The 16497-nt window shown below is 33.6% G+C and overlaps 3 protein-coding genes across 3 annotated transcripts in view; 2 read left to right on the top strand and 1 right to left on the bottom strand.

The window, feature by feature from the left end:
- LOC113522388 (uncharacterized) overlaps window positions 1-5309 on the top strand; it is a 58897-nt gene extending 53588 nt beyond the window's left edge. The window contains exons 21-24 of the mRNA XM_052903425.1: window positions 199-348; window positions 739-882; window positions 1550-1706; window positions 2482-5309. Of these exons, the coding sequence (XP_052759385.1) occupies window positions 199-348; window positions 739-882; window positions 1550-1706; window positions 2482-2712 (682 nt within the window). The 3' untranslated portion in view covers window positions 2713-5309. The remainder of the gene's footprint in view (window positions 1-198; window positions 349-738; window positions 883-1549; window positions 1707-2481) is intronic.
- A 115-nt stretch (window positions 5310-5424) lies between these two features.
- LOC113513822 (serine-threonine kinase receptor-associated protein) lies at window positions 5425-14122 on the bottom strand. Its single transcript, XM_026897805.3, has 8 exons — window positions 13896-14122; window positions 12676-12810; window positions 11951-12109; window positions 10237-10358; window positions 8408-8489; window positions 7887-8054; window positions 6445-6659; window positions 5425-5690 (listed from the first exon to the last, which is right to left on the bottom strand). Exons 1-7 carry the CDS (start codon window positions 14008-14010, stop codon window positions 6466-6468), a joined length of 975 nt encoding a protein of 324 aa, XP_026753606.1. The 5' UTR covers window positions 14011-14122; the 3' UTR covers window positions 5425-5690; window positions 6445-6465.
- A 1366-nt stretch (window positions 14123-15488) lies between these two features.
- Window positions 15489-15939, top strand: LOC113513824 (signal peptidase complex subunit 1). Its single transcript, XM_026897810.3, has one exon. The coding sequence runs from the start codon at window positions 15603-15605 to the stop codon at window positions 15882-15884; it is 282 nt and encodes a 93-aa protein (XP_026753611.1). The 5' UTR covers window positions 15489-15602; the 3' UTR covers window positions 15885-15939.
- The last annotated feature ends 558 nt before the right edge of the window (window positions 15940-16497 follow it).

The raw sequence follows: 16497 nt of genomic DNA, 5'->3' as shown, positions 1-16497 counted from the left end.
ATATCTATAGACGACGATATCACTTACTATTAAATATGCTGGCAACTTGTCATTCGTAGATGAATTATCACCAAATGATCATCAGACCCACCTAATGAAAAGGAAAATGTTTACCATAAGTAGGCAATGATCACCTTCCTTGAGTTTCGGACGCTTTCCGTTCCTTGACTTTACAATTTCTTTTATTAACAATTCCAGATTAAAGAGGATATACCCGACTGTAGACGACATTGATCTGTTCCCCGGCGGTATGAGCGAGCGACCGCTGCAGGGCGGTCTCGTCGGGCCCACGTTCGCTTGCATCATCGCCATACAGTTCAGGCAGCTGAGGAAATGCGACAGATTTTGGTAACATATTTTTTTTATCGGCATTATAGCTGATATAAATGAGAATCATAACTGGATGAAGCAAGAGAAATCAATTAAAAATTGTATATATTTTACTAAGAGAACAAAATATAAACACGAATAAAACTAATGCTTTTAATAGATAATCAAAAGCGAATTATAATGACCTTGACCTTAATTAAGATAATAATAACTGCCACACAATAATAACAATTGCCTGCTCCCTTAACTTTGATATATATTATGAAGAACCAGGCAAACTATACAAATTTTTACCTTAATTGTATTCAAGAATTTTCAATATTATTTCCTTGTAGATGTTAAGGACCATACAGTTAGGTATAAAAGTTTTTACAATGTTTTTATATTTTACAATATATTTTTTTACAGGTATGAAAATGACAATCCTGCGGCCAGATTTACGGAGCACCAGTTGGCAGAAATCAGAAAGACCACGCTCTCCAAATTGATCTGTGATAACTTCGACGAAGAAAGTGACATACAACGAGCTGCATTTGACTTACCCAGTGACTTGTTAGTACAATCCACTGTTTAGTATTGAAATTTGCTTTTATAAAGGGCTCAGTCTGGATCCAGCTTCGCATGTATAAAGTTTTTTTTTTTATATAATATATGTTATTCACAGATAATGTAACTTTCTATAGAAGAAAGAATCTTTAAAATCGGCTTAGTAGTTTTTGACTTTATCCATTATAATCAAACAAACAAATCTCCTCTTTCTAATATTAATATATAAATATAGAATAATAATAAATAACTCGACTAATAATAAATACTCCTATTATTTCCTACGAGGAGTATAAGGACTAGATAGCGCTGTATGATATCTTTTTTTTGTTTTTTTTTTTATTCATTTTAATGAAATTTTGATTAACCGATTTTAATGAACTTTATAAACAGATATCATAGGGGGGAAAAGGGATTGTTAGTGATGGAGACTGAGAATCCCATTGCTAGCAATGTACCCAACCAGGTCGCCCTCCTCGCGGTTCCCCCTGGAAACTATCATGGTTAATTCCTGATGAATTCATGATGATGGGCTAATGACCTTTTTCATTCTCATCTATCACCCTTCACTAAATTAGAGATCTTCTGCCTAAGTACCCTTGTCACGTATACAAAAACCGGGACGGGGCACTAGTACAGGATAAATATTACTCCTATTCATCATAACTTGCAGCAACCCCCGAGTGCCGTGTGCATCATTACCCAAGTTGGACCTGTCAGCGTGGCGCGAGAGCTCCGCTCAAGGCTGCCTCATCGCTGGCCGCTCGGTTGCCGTAGGGGACTCCGCCTTCCCATCGCCTTGCACTTCCTGTATATGCACCGTTGAGGGAGTAAGTTATCACTACAACTATGTCTTTTTCTTTTGGTATTTTTTTATAATATGTAAAATGTACAAGAAAATTTTTTTTAGTTTATTTTCTTCAATCTACCATTTAAGATTACTTACACTTTACAAATCTCTATTTTTGGATTAATTATCACTAATATTAGTATGGGTACCATGGGAGTCACTGTGTGTCCTGCCATGTCCACAGTACTATTCATGATTGTAGGCAAGAGTTGATACTCATGATTCACTTTTTGTCAAGTGGACCATGAGTTTGATTACTTTTTACACTACTATGGTATTAAACAAACAGACGGACAACCTATATGGTAAACGATTACCGCGGTTAGTAAAGGCTTCCAATACTAAATACCCTTCAGAAACCTTATTACGCCATTTTTAAAGAACCCCATACTGTAGTCTCTGAAGAACACATTTCAAATTTCAAAAATTTTTTTTTATGCAACTTAGAATGGCAAACAAGCTGACGGCCCACCTGATGGAAAGTGGTAACCGTCGCCTATAGACATGAGCAATACCATGGACATAACAGAGTGTACTGTTTCGCCCATGATACCCCCCATGCGTTGACATTCCTGAGGACTCAAGTGTTATCCCTCTGTACCCTGTAAATTCACGCCATATCCCACCCTTCAAACCGAAACACAGCCATGCAAACACAACTGCTTCACGGTAGAAACACGAATGGGACAGAGGTACCCGAGCAATCGACTTTTGTACAAAGTCTCCCTCTGTAATATGTATATCGTGTTGCGCAGGCGCAGTGCGCATCTCTCCGCATCACGGACTGCGCGCAGCTGCTGCGTGAGTGGCCGCGGGAGGCCGTGCTGCGTGACGACGTGTGCGCGGCGCAGTGCGGCGCGGCGGCTGCCCGGGCGCCGCCCTCGCTGCACCCGCCGCCGCCGCCGCCGCCGCCGCACGCGCGCAGCCCGCGGCGACCCTCCCTCAACTTCAAATTTCCTGACCTCACACCTTTCGTAGCAAAATGAGCCCACCCAACACTTGGTGAAGGCGTTCGAAATCGTGCAATAAGAGTAAGCATATAACGATGTGCCTATTCGTATTGTGTTAGTGTTGCCAACTCTCAAACAAAATTTATAAATTCCTAAATAAATAATATAAGCAATGAAATGTAAATAGAGTTGGCAACTGTCAAATTAAAAACGACAAAAATACAATGTTTTCAAATAAACATTTAAATCGGTTAAATGTGAATGGGGTTGGCACCTACCGTATTATATAATTCAGATAAACGTTTAAGTTGATAAGATTTAAATAGGATTGAAAAATGTAAATATAATTGAAATTAAATGTCTGTATTTATGTTTATTCATGTTATATGTAAATTACATCAATAACAATGACATGTGACTATAACTATGTGTTATGCGCCATCTATCTTTAGCTTTCACTAGCTAATCCCATTGTGAGAAATTACCATTATAAACTCACGAGGTTCCATATTGAAATAAGACTATTCAACTAATCCGAAAAGATGTTACTCTAGTAAGATCGATCGGAATATCTACTGATTTAGTATTATTTTGATTAATTTCGCCACTACTTATTAAAATGACCCATCTTTACTATTGGTGGCAGAACTAAATAAAATAATTATTAAACTATAAATAATTATTACCCTATTTATATTAATATAATACATTCACAAATTAAATACGATGAAATTGTAACATAACAATGAACCAACCAAAATTCTTATTAATTGTTAATATATGACACCCATAATTGCATAAATTCATTGTTTGTTTTTAAAAAAAATATCCATTATAGACTAGGTTGAGTGACAACGAATTTAGCACCATAGTTTATGAATGTATAGCGAATATTGATAGCCAATTTGTGTCTATATACCTACAGTACAGATCACCAAAATAGATAAAACTAGTCCTAAAGGTGCGTTTAGGTTACGGTGCTAAATATTTGTAAGTACAAAATTTTAATATACCAAACGCACCGCAATTAAGGTCATAGTTTTATATCTGGTTTCTGAGAAGCTCTTTCAATATCTTTAACATCATAATGTACAGTCATAAATGTAGTGTTTAGTCATCGTTTAATACAATTTTAGTTGGATAATTAAGAGATTATTTTTGTATGTTAAGTGAATAGGAACGAAATGTTTTATTTATAAAATGTCCCCGGTTACCAAAAATTATAACTGCATTCGATCTGCCTATAATCTACGATGTAGTATCTACCTGTATTATAATAAATATTAACAGATATGTCCAAATAACTTTAATTAGAAATATTTCATAGCGTAGTATCAGTAATTAGTTGTATATGTAATTATGTAAGTATTGTAATAATTGGGAACATTGATTTCTCTGAAAGAAATATAGAAGCCTACCACTCTTGCAATAATTGACAAACTCAATTATTTTAAAATTAAAATTTCAAGTCAATTATTTTATTGCGACACGGTTCTACAGAGAATCTGAAATTTATATTTTATACTCACAGAATTTTTCATATTTTTTTTTGTATTTCAAGAAAAAAAACAATACCTATAATAACGAGAATATTCGTTAATTATATTAAGTATAGTATGTACATTAGTGAATATGAAGATTGGTGTATTTTTTAATAATGTACAGTACAAAAATAGCTCGCTGTACTCTTTTAAATTGCATTACTATTCCGCTATTGGAACAGTAGTGATTTCGTATGTATAATTTTATACTCTTTAAATTTTAATTTTACGTAAGCATTTATGGCCATCTTTAGCTTTAATTGAGAATATGAAATGTATTAGGACACAAGTAACAAGATACTGTACATCACAAAACCAATATCTAAGGATTTGTTGTCAAATAACCGAACCAATTTTGCGACATAGATGTATTATAAGTATCAACCGTGAATATATTATAAAGTGTTACCATTTAATCCTAATATTCAAATGTTAATCTTAATCTTGCAAAGAATATTTTGTGTCTCACTGCCTAGTTTTTATATCTAGAAAGCTGTATAAATTATTTTTAATATATTGACATAATGACACATATTTACAGATAAACTGCATTCAAATGTTAAGAAGTTGCATTATTTACTGTTTTTACATAAAATTTAAATACTATTATTCTATTTATATAAATAATTCTAAAATTTAAACAAAAGACGATCGATTATCATACATTTTTTTTTTTTATTTTGATTATATATTTTATACGAGTAACAATAGCACTAAAAAGGTTATAATGTTAAATAATTCTATGGTATTAATAAATTCCAAACAGTTGTTGCAAAAAAACAAATATATTAAATTAACAAAGCTGTACACAGCAATGGAAAATGCTGCTTGGTTCATTAACGGATGATACACTATTGTTAAAATAAATATATTTTTTTTATAATTCGACTGTCTAAGGTTATCACTTATATTTCAATGGGACTCAATTCTTTAGCAAAAAGCAGTAAAAATGCAGATTGTCTGTATTATGTCAAATATGTTAGTTTTTATGTGAAGTATTGACAAATCTCACCTAGTGACAATTTCTATAAAATTATTTTTATCGACAAGTTGTTTAATTTAATTCTTCAAAGTAGAAATAGGAGCTATTAGCACTTGGTTCCAAGTGCATGGTATTATAATATCTATGCGACTATGTATCTTGCGTATTCCCTAAAGTGAAAATAAAACAATAAAAAATAACATTCCATAAAATGAAAAACTAGAATATTTACAAATCACTTTATTTTGTTGCATATCAAGTCTATTTCGTTCCTTTTTACAATAAATACATTGCATTTGAGTATAAAAATTAGTGTTGCAAAAAAAATAAACAACACAAACACAGTTTGACAATTGTTGAATACTTAAGTCTTGATTTGGCTACCCCCTTTGTAAAGTTTGTTAGACACATTTCACGGTGACAACAGCCGCAGCCGTGGTTTTACCACGAAGTGTTCAATTTTGATTGCACTCACATTGTTCTGCATTGTCCTGTAACAACAACACATCCTCTAATCAGTATAAAAATATATCAAGATATATATGACATTTAGAGGTTATGAGAAAGCTTTTTATTTGATATAGAAGGGTCTTAGACAGAATATCAATTTATACTATTTGTAAGCGTTACAGTTGTTGTATGTGTAAGGGTATTTGCAAGCGTAACAGTAAGGCTGCCAAATATATTCAAATAATCTAGTATATGCACAAGTACACATGCAAAACACATTTTTAATAGCACTGTATAAATAAATACCAAAATTTATAACATAAAAAAAAAAACAAATGGGCAGTTTTATATTTTACTATCGGCCCGCCCCGACTTCGCGCGGATACACATTACATCACATCACATTAGAAACTTCTAAAGTTTCTCTACAATATTATGCATGTATATAAACCTTCCTCTTGAATCACTTTATCTATTAAAAAAAACCGCTTCAAAATCCGTTGCGTAGTTTTAAAGATTTAAGCATACATAGGGACGGACAGACAACGACAGCGACTTCGTACTATGTAGTGATGATTGTAGAATGGTACAATGCTATCGTCATAATCTTCTCATTCAAGTACAATATTATCAATATAATGGTAATGTCGACGAAAATTTAAAAGTAGCTTACAATGCATAAATTTACTTTTCCTATTACCAAGTGACAATAAAATTGAAACTCTATTTCAACATCATTAAGATGGTACTTAGAATAATTGTGCATTTGACAATCAAAGGTCGAAGGCGGTATACCTGTTCATCACAAGCGACGTGTCAGTTAGCGGCGACCTCCTTGAACCCGTTAGCGATAGGCGGATGGTCACTGGAGCGGCGCCACAGACCGTACACGCGGCCAGGTACAGCCTGCCACAGACGCACTGTGCCGTCCTCGGAGCCCGTTGCATATAATTCACCGTCAGGTGACCATCGCACGCAGTGTACCGGACCGAAGTGTCCTTTGTTTGATTCTAAAACGTGTTTATTATAAATAAATTAAAATTTGTGACACAAAAAAATATTTCAGTGGTGACAAAATTTGCATGAGACTAACACTAATTCATATCAGTGTTACTATCATGTTAATAACACTATTAATTGCAAAGGCAATTATAATTTATTTGGATAATAATTTATATTTTTATTTGCTTAATGGATGCTTATGTTTTGCGCTGTGGATAACTATAATTGGCTAGCATGTAGTAAATGTAATGTAAATATGTATTCAATTTTTTAAAAAGCTGTTGTTATCCCAAATAAAATAAATAAATAAATAAAAATGCATTCAAATCCTCCAAGCGAATTAATACACTACAAACAATTTGAAATAAAAGTCAACAGCACCAAAATCCTCCTCCATTCACTTAAAAATATGAGAATAACAATTGATTTAATGAATACACCTGGGCCAGTGCTCTTACCAAAAAAGCTATCATTTCCTCAAACATCTAGTTTGAAACGGTAACATTATTCTTTATATATAAACAGGACCAATTTTTGTGAAAGCGTATTTGGATGACCAAATGTAAGTTTTATATTTATTTTTCCTAGCCTGAATTGTTTCCATTGATTTAAAAAAGGAATATGTGTTATATTACCCCACCATATTACGACACCATACCACCCAATATTAATTATAGAAAGAAATCTATGTAATTGAAAAGGTTCGTCGCATTTCAATTATTTGTCTTTGTTAGATACAAAATAAAATTAAACATAAGTTTATTAATAACTAGCTTCTTGCCCGCAACTTAGTACGCGCGAATTTCAGAAATAAGAAATCCAATTAATAGACCATTTCTAGTTGGCGTATCAAGATAAAACATACACTCGATGTTAATTTAGACCTTCAGGAACACAAATGAAAAAATGGCATCCAATTTAGTGCAGTAGTTTGACACCAGAATAAACATACATAAAAAAAAAAAACAAAATTCCTAAAAAATATTGTTTTGGCATCTATTAGTTTTATTAAGACCCTTAATATTATAGCTAGTTCCAATTTTATTGTATTAGTATGATATTGTCATCTCTATACAGTGATAAATGATTACAAGGTTCCCCTTTATCACAACAACATTAGATACATTACAGATTAATTATTTACAATCTTCTAATGACATCATTCATCTACTTCGCTAAAATGATCATAATGATGACTCTTTGGATTTAGTGATCATGTTATAATACAAACTTACCAAGTTCTGTTCCTGTATTGTAATCAAACTTATAAACTTTGAGATCCTCTCCACCACATACAAATGTAGCCCGACTTGGGGCCAGCGACGCTGAGTAACACTTCGTAGGCACAGGAAACTCGCGCATCTTACGCATTGTGTCAGACGAATAAAAGGATACGTCGGTTCCTGAAACATTTTACATACATCATTAGTTACACTCCAATTAACTGAAATAAGTCGAAAAAAAATCAAAGGGAGTCATCAGCAGGAATACCTCTATCTTACTTATAATATTGCCGCCAATCTGTTGTGCACCCACGATTGTTAGTAACATATAGTAGTGAAACTACTAGATACAGAGGCATAATAGATTACTATATCCTCAAAAATAGTAACAAAATTATAAAGGGTGTAATGAACATCATAATATATTTTGTGATATCCATGGAGTTATTTACGTCTGTTAACATTTTTTATCAAATACACCATCAGCTTGTTTGCAATTCTATGGAATATAAAAAAAGGTAAAATAAATTTACCGTGTGCCACTGTCAAAATAGCACCATCTCTTGACAATTCTAAACTATTCGGAATGGTCGGAAATTCGATTTTGTGCACCTCCTGAAATGAAGATAATTTTTATTAATATTTAATACTATACGAGGTCTGTCCGGAAAGTTCGTATAAAAGTGTTCTGGAATGCGAGAAAGAGGAGTGGGGAGGCCAGGTAAGCGCAGGACCCCTTCCTTATGTCCCTAACAATGCTTCAGTTCTGGTCTGACCGCCGTGCGGTGCGAACTGGCTTGTCACGCCATCTGTGAAGTTACCTCTTAACGAAACCCCGTCGGCATGGAACCCGCTTCCGTTGAAGAGCAGCGCGTCGTAATCAAGTTTCTCTCGAAACTCGGCAAGAATGGCCGTGAAATTTTTGCCGATCTCAGAACAGTTTATGAGGATGATGCTGTGAAGGAACCAACCGTCCACAAGTGGCTAAAAAGATTCAGAGAGGGCCGAGACAATGTTGATTGTTTTTTTCGATGTTCGGGGGATTGTCCATCAAGAATTCGTCCCTCCAGGCCAGACAGTTGATGGAAAATTCTACGTCGATGTGCTCAGACGCCTCAAAGCTCGTGTGGCACGAGTTCGTCCAGAATTGGCGCGAGAGGGGCGTTGGATTCTTCACCACGACAATGCCCCTGCCCACACCTCTCTTGTTGTCCGTGAGTTTTTGAGTAAAAATTCCATTACGGTGACCGAACACCCCCCTATTCGCCGGATTTGGCCCCGTGTGACTTCTTCTTGTTCCCAAAAACCAAATTGGTACTTCGGGGGCGGCATTTGGGGGACATAAATGAGATAAAAAAAGCTACGACGGGGCAGCTGAGAAACCTACAACCAGAGGACTTTCAAGGAGCCTTCTCACAGTGGAAACGGCGTTGGCACAAGTGCATTATGTCACAGGGGGAGTACTTTGAAGGGGATAAAATTGATTTACCTGAATAATTGTAAAATAAAATTTTTAAAAAACTTTTATACGTACTTTCCGGACAAACCTCGTACAAATAGTAGCAATCTTAAACACGTTGGGGGGAAAGGGATTGTTAGCAATGGAGTTTAACAGCTGCATTGCTAACAATATGCCATATCAGGTTGATCTCCACGTGGTTCCCCCTGGAAACCATCGTGAACAATTCTTGTTGAATTCGTCACGATGGGCTAACTGACCTACTTCATCCTCATCTATCATCCTTCACTGTATACTGATAGCGCGGGCGGGGTTACTATATCATTATCACCCATAAAAAATAATCTTAAGCACGTTTATACAACCCTGATTTATGGATACATTACAACAACAACCAGAAGTCACATATTTCTTATTTATTTATCATTAGGTATTGATTGCAAATACAATACACAAGGATAGTGAACAGTATATTAAAAATATGTTGAAGGTATAAAATACAGGATATATTTCAATACCCGTGTACAGTAAAGGTCATGCGGCAAGTCGTGACGGAAGTTAAAGCTCTCTTAAAAGTATACCACCCAATGAGCTTTAAATATAAGTATGATACAATTTGACAATTCGTATAAGGCATATTCGCAGAGTTGCTTTTACATAAATTTAAAGCTAAATTGAAAAAAGAATTATGAAAACACGTAATTCTTCTGTTAAGAGAAAAAAAGAAAGAACGAAAGAAAGGAAAAGAACTAAGACAAAATAAAGTATTCCACAGAACATATGTGATAACTCAAAAAAATATATATTATCATGAATTTATTTTGTCTAATTCTTCTAAATTCATAAATATAAAATAATTATAAATATAAAGAAAATAGAGAAAGTGTTAATATAATTTATTACCTGTCCACTTGTTCGATCCCAAACACGCATTGTGAGATCATCGCTGACACTGACGATCCGCGAATTGTGTAAAAATACAGCGTGCCTGATGCTGCTTGTGTGGGCATTTATTTTTTCCAATGCTGAAAATATGGGATCCATTTACTAAATAAAGAATTTCATTTAATTCTGAAATTTTATTACAAAAAAATCACACCTAGCCCCAAATATAATCTAAATATTAAAGTTGTATGCATGCATAGAATTTTTACAGAGCTGCAAATAAAATACTTTTATTTTTACACAATAATAAAGGTTTAATTTTGCATTTACATTGCAGGAGTCAATGGATGCAGATGGACCGTTTTTTATGGCAGTCTATAGGAGATGCTTATGTCCAGCAGTGGACGAATAATTGCTGAAATAATGATGATGAAAGGTTATCCAGCATACTACCTCGTCTATGTGATAATAACTATCGCTTGTATCGTTTTACTGAAATTTTTGTATTATTGACAGTACTATTTAATATACTTTTGAAATAAAATCACAAATGCAGGATACTATAATCCTATTGGGAATAGTCATAGGCAAAAGTTATCAGTATTGTTATTCATATTTTATCCAAAATAATTTTTGTCCTTATACTTAATACTGTGTTTTGAAATAGATAAAATATGTATTTAAAAATATCTTTAGTTACAACAAAGCTAAGGCTCAAATACAATTTAATCCTCAATCACAGGTTTAACTGTATTTCTATAAATATAAATGTATAGTAGATCCTTTTTTTTATATGTTTATTTCAAAATCCAACAAGAGTTATAATCTATCTATCTTATTTATAGTATAAAGTTTGATTTATAGATGTAATTAATATGTACTTTTAAACAAGCTCCTTCTCAACTTACACGTGACTTATTGAATTAAAAATTATTCTTTTGCACTGGTAATTATGAACAACAATTCACTCCATTACTTAACTATAATTTAAATATGTCATTGTACATGTATAATCATAATTATTTATGTCAAGGGCAAAATGACACACATATATATATGCACATGATATTATAAAGTTGGAAAGTTATTAACACAGTAACATTTAAGATCAAGTTATGTTTTAAACACCAAAACAATATAGGTGAAATGAGAACCTCGCATTCTCACCACTCATCATCAACAGGGAATTCATGCTCAAACACTAGAACACAAATGGTTGCATATGGTATGGTTTTAAGTGGAGTTTCTATCTGGAAATGCTCAGACTGTGGAATGAACTCCCAATGCCAAGATTTTGCCCTAGATACTACAGAATGAGGTTCTTTTAAAAAGACATATTAAGGTTTCTTTAGGGATGATTATGAGCATATGTATCCCTAATATTGCAGGATTCCATAGGTAATAGTAACTATTTACCATCAAACTGTATGCCTGTCTGCTGCCTTTGTGGTATAAAAAAATGAATTGCATTTAAAGCAATATTATGGTGATCCTTAATTATTTCTGCAATTAACTGCTATGGACTACTGTTTCATCAAAGATCTAGATATATTATGAATAAAAGTGAAAAAACATTACCCTGCTTTCATTGGCAGTCAGATAAAAATAGTAAAGTAATAAAGAAAATAACAGTAGATAGAAGATTACATATATTAACAAAGCAAAACACCTACAAACCTACCAACTTTCCATGTTTCAAATTAATGACAGGAATTGAAGTATAGCAACTCACGTCCAGCTTCCGGTTTGTTGAGGTCAAACACACGTATCAGTTTCTCATTACTGGCAGTCAGGAGCAGTGTATCATCTGCATTGAAATTCACACTTTTTACTATGTGCTCATGGTCAAATGTGTGAACCACGTCGCCATATCGCGCATCCCATAATTTTGCTGTAAATAAATCAATGTACAGTAGATGAAAAAATAACTTCAAATAAAAATAAGTGCTGACTATATAAAGATTATCATTTAACACCCCAGGTATTCAAATAACAATATATAACCCCAAAATAAAAACAGCACCCCTTGAGATCAATAACACTGTTCAGTATTAACATTGAAATTTTTCTACTACAGATTTATGATTTTTAAAACATTATCATTTGTATCATAAATAAATAAATAGATAAGAGTCAAATGAATGCATAAATGAAACCATTATTACAAGCAAGTTTATGAGTTATATTGTAGACACTATACATTGCTATCTCATTCTATCCATCCATGGATTTGTTTGCCACTGATCTTGAGAACTAAGGTATTGATGTTGATATAACCTGATTGAAATATTGAGATAGCAAAGATAAATGATGTTTTTAAGGAACTTGGCTTGACAAAACAAGTTATTAGCTCACCTGATGAAATTTGACAGAAAAAGTAAAGCAACCTTCAAATAAATAAAATAAAGTTTTTTTCTTTTCCCTGAAACTAAATAAATATTGCAATGTAATACTCACCAGAAAAATCAGCTGCCCCACTGGCAGCTAAATTAGCATTTTGTGTTAAAGCTACCCCCCACACGGCTCCTTTATGACCTTCAAAAGTTCCAATCCAATCACCAGTTTCTCCTTGCCGCAACATGGGCTTGCCATCTATATGTGGAAATAAAAAATATATTAATAATAAAGTATAATGATCGGCATGATTACATATATTAATTGTTCTCTGATTTAATTAATTGGATTATAAACACAGTGATTGTAACTGGAATTAAAAATAAATAACTCATGATCTAAGTTACTAATCTCACACACTCACATATGCAATCTCACAATCCCATTTTAATAAATTGTAATGAGCTAAGATTATTTATATTTTAAAAATCTTCAATGTTATATTAAGTTTGCTATTTTTCCTATTACAGTAGCTTTATTGTTTGGAAAACACATTAATATGATTCTGGAAATAAAAACCATAAAATCCAATTTCTGTCAAATTCTTTCAATCTAAGTTAATACAATCATGAATAAAATATTCTATTAAACAACCCCAATTAAAACAACACTATAGTTAAATAACTAATTAATAAATTACCTTAGTGTTATCTTCAAATAGAATATCAGATGATAGTCTTTTGTATTTATTCATATTCTAATAAACAATACATAGTCAATACACAAGTAATTGCATCATTATCACACTAGTACCTAGTACATTTTCCTCATTTATAGTCTCAATACAATAAAAGCAATTACAGGTTTTTTAACCTCCATATCTTTACATTAATGTCAAGTACTTTGTCAAACCTTGGGGGTGACCAAGGTGACCCAGAATGAGAGAAATGTCAACATGTAATAAAGAAACAATCTTTTAAGTCTGGTACAATTTTGTACACATACAAAGACACGGAACTTACATATCATGTCGCTGTGACATGCATAAAAAGCACGACATATCTACAAGGCAAGCAGCTGCCACGAGGAAACTCACGAGCGGATATTCAAGGTGCTTCCTGCATGTCCGGAAAGAGAAGGTCATAACATGCACAGAATGCAAGCCGGTGGGTTATTCGGTTCTCACAAATGAGAAAAGTGAAGGCCTCACATACATCTCGACGTTCAACATCTGTCACGAAAAACTCGTGCGGTACTCTCAAATATACTTGCGAGAATTGCTTAAACTTTTAGGTCGACATAAAAAGACATCCCAAAATCACATATTAAACATAAAAACTCACCTTTGCAAGCTGAAATCAAATAAAATCCATCTTTTGTAACGTCACTAAAATCCAAATGCACGACTGGTCTTGTATGGCCACCACATGTGAGAGGAACTTGTTTAAACGTAGTCATTTTGTTCAGGAAATTTTGTATATTGTACTTTTGGAAAATAAAACTAAATATCTTTGTAACTAAAATTAACCTAATGAGTCTGATCGTACTGAATGTTGACAATCGACTGACGGAAAAGTGCTCCTTAGTGTTGCTATATACGATAATTATATATGCGAAATTAATTTACCGACTCAAATCATAACATTAAATAATAAGATGATAATAATAAGATCTTAATATGATCGACCATGAAACAGTAATTTCGCAAAATTATCAAATTAAATTATTAGGTTCAATGATATGTTTAGAGAAAATGGCATTTCATAATTGACTTCAATTTACCCACAGACTTAGTATAATGTATAGAATTTAGTAGTACTACAAAACGGGGTGAATAATTACGAAATCGAAATTCACAATTTTTTTTTTTTTGCTATACAAGTTGCCATTTTTTACACATTCTAAGTATCTGTGTTTGTTTAAACGTTCTTAGGTTTAATTTAAACTATGCGATTAAATACAATTTAAAAAGTAGACAGTAGTTAATTATTTATAGCAAAATGCAGGATATCCCTATTCATACTAGATCCAGGATGACTTGGAACAGAAGCAAGGTGAATAGGGAACAGACGTAGAGTTGTAAAAATTTATTATATATATTCAGAATAATTGAATAAACTTTATTTAACAATACACATATAAAGGTTTTTAAATAATTAAATTTTTTTATAATCTTTTTTTATAGTCTTTTGTATAATCTGCCGTAGCGTATGTATGTATATGGTCTGTGCTAAAACCTTTCAAATTTTTATCGTTCCTCAAATTTCGTGCATTGTATGATTTTTTCAAATACATGATAATGCAATGATAACCCTGCCTGCGCTAACGGAATACGCTGGCGGGGCACCAGTGAGGAATGATAGATGGCAACGAAAAGGCAGGTCAGTTAGCCTATCGTGATGAATACACTTGGAATAGAACACAATAGTTTCCAGGGGGAATCGCGAGGAGGATCGACCTGACAGAGTGTATTGCTAACAATGGGGCTACTAATCCCCATTTTTAACAATCTATTATCCCTCTGCATTTTTGTTGCTAGGTCCAATCGCTGTGGTTAGCAGCGGAATCTCTGCCGGAAATTTCTTATCACTTCCGCCTCCGTGACCCCTACCATGACCAGGAATAGCGGACCCGCCGGGAACTGGGGGCCGCTTCTTTACGGTGCTTACCATTGGGGGGTTTTGGCAGTAATTGCCACGCTTGGCAGGCGGGTTAACAATAAATATTTACATTTTATCAATATCGAAAACCTAACTGTAGTATCATCACAACCCTATTTTTTTTTAATTTGAACATCATGCTGGCCAACATAACAAAAAAGGAGGAGTTTTTTCTGTGTAGATTGAATAGATATTCCTGACCAAGTCGTTTTAGGTGGCTTGTATGAAGTGCACTCTCTTCTTTTGGTTTTTGTACTCTGGTTTTATACTCTTTGATTGTCATAATTATTGTTGACGTTGTCAAAACGTGGTCAAAACCGATTAGCTTTCTATATTTGTATTAAAATTAGTTCTTTTTGTTTGTAATTAAAGCTATATTGTATTAATAAAATGGACTTCTTCACATCTATTCCAACTCATATTGACTACGTTGGCCAAGCTAAAGCAGAAAAATTATATAGAGCTATTATAACATTATTTAGTATTGTTGGCTTTATTTGGGGCTACATTGTTCAGCAATTTTCTCAATCTGTTTACATTCTTGGCGCTGGATTTCTCTTAGCAGCAATCTTAACTCTTCCACCGTGGCCAATGTATCGTCGGAATCCTCTGAATTGGCAAAATCCAAAGAATACAGACGAGAAACCATCGAGCAAGAAAGGCAAGAAATGAAAAAATGTATTTTAAAATCTTATTGTCTCAAATTAAAACTTAATTATTAAGCCTTCTTTTTTTTTTATTTAAATCGTAAGTAGCAGCCTCGTACCTGTGGTAACCTAATGGTGTAAATCATTAGCATATTTTCGTTAATAAAATTATTCATCTGTCCTTATAAATCATCACAAAAATTCATTTATATCTATAATAATAAAAGTAGGCTCTTATCTGGCTCATTTTAAAAAGTAGCATTTTAGGCGTGTGGTCAAGACCAGCCATTACCTGACCACTACTGAACATAGGCCTGCTAATGAAGGGGTTTTGCCCATAATTGTCGCTTAGCAAGCAGGTTTTTTTTAATTGGTGATAATGTAATGGTAACCCCGCCCCCACTATCGGTATACACCGGCAAGGCACTAGTGAAGGATGATAGATGAGGATGAAGCAGGTCAGTTAGCCCATTGTGATGAATTCAACAAGAATTGTTCACAATGGTTTCCAGGGGTAACCATGTGGAGGTCGACCTGATAGAGTGTATTGCTAGCAATAGGTTCATTAGACCCTATTACTAACAATCCCTTTTCCCCCTAGCAAGCAGGTTGGAACCACAGTTTTGATGATGCTTAAC

This window comes from Galleria mellonella, unplaced genomic scaffold (genome assembly GCF_026898425.1).
Source record: "Galleria mellonella isolate WM207_F2 unplaced genomic scaffold, CSIRO_AGI_GalMel_v1 utg139, whole genome shotgun sequence".
Classification (NCBI taxonomy): Eukaryota; Metazoa; Arthropoda; class Insecta; order Lepidoptera; family Pyralidae; genus Galleria; species Galleria mellonella.
Note: the sequence above shows the minus strand (reverse complement) of the source record. Positions and strands in the feature narration are given on the sequence as shown.

Coding starts and splice junctions, on each gene's coding strand:
- LOC113513824 (XM_026897810.3), top strand. CDS start 15,603: ATGGACTTCTTCACATCTATTCCAACTCATATTGACTACGTTGGCCAA.
- LOC113513822 (XM_026897805.3), bottom strand. CDS start 14,010: ATGACTACGTTTAAACAAGTTCCTCTCACATGTGGTGGCCATACAAGA. Junction 12,110..12,675: donor TGGGGCAGCTGATTTTTCTG/GTGAGTATTACA, acceptor ATTTATTTACAG/CAAAATTATGGGATGCGCGA. Junction 8,490..10,236: donor GGGATCGAACAAGTGGACAG/GTAATAAATTAT, acceptor TCTTCATTTCAG/GAGGTGCACAAAATCGAATT.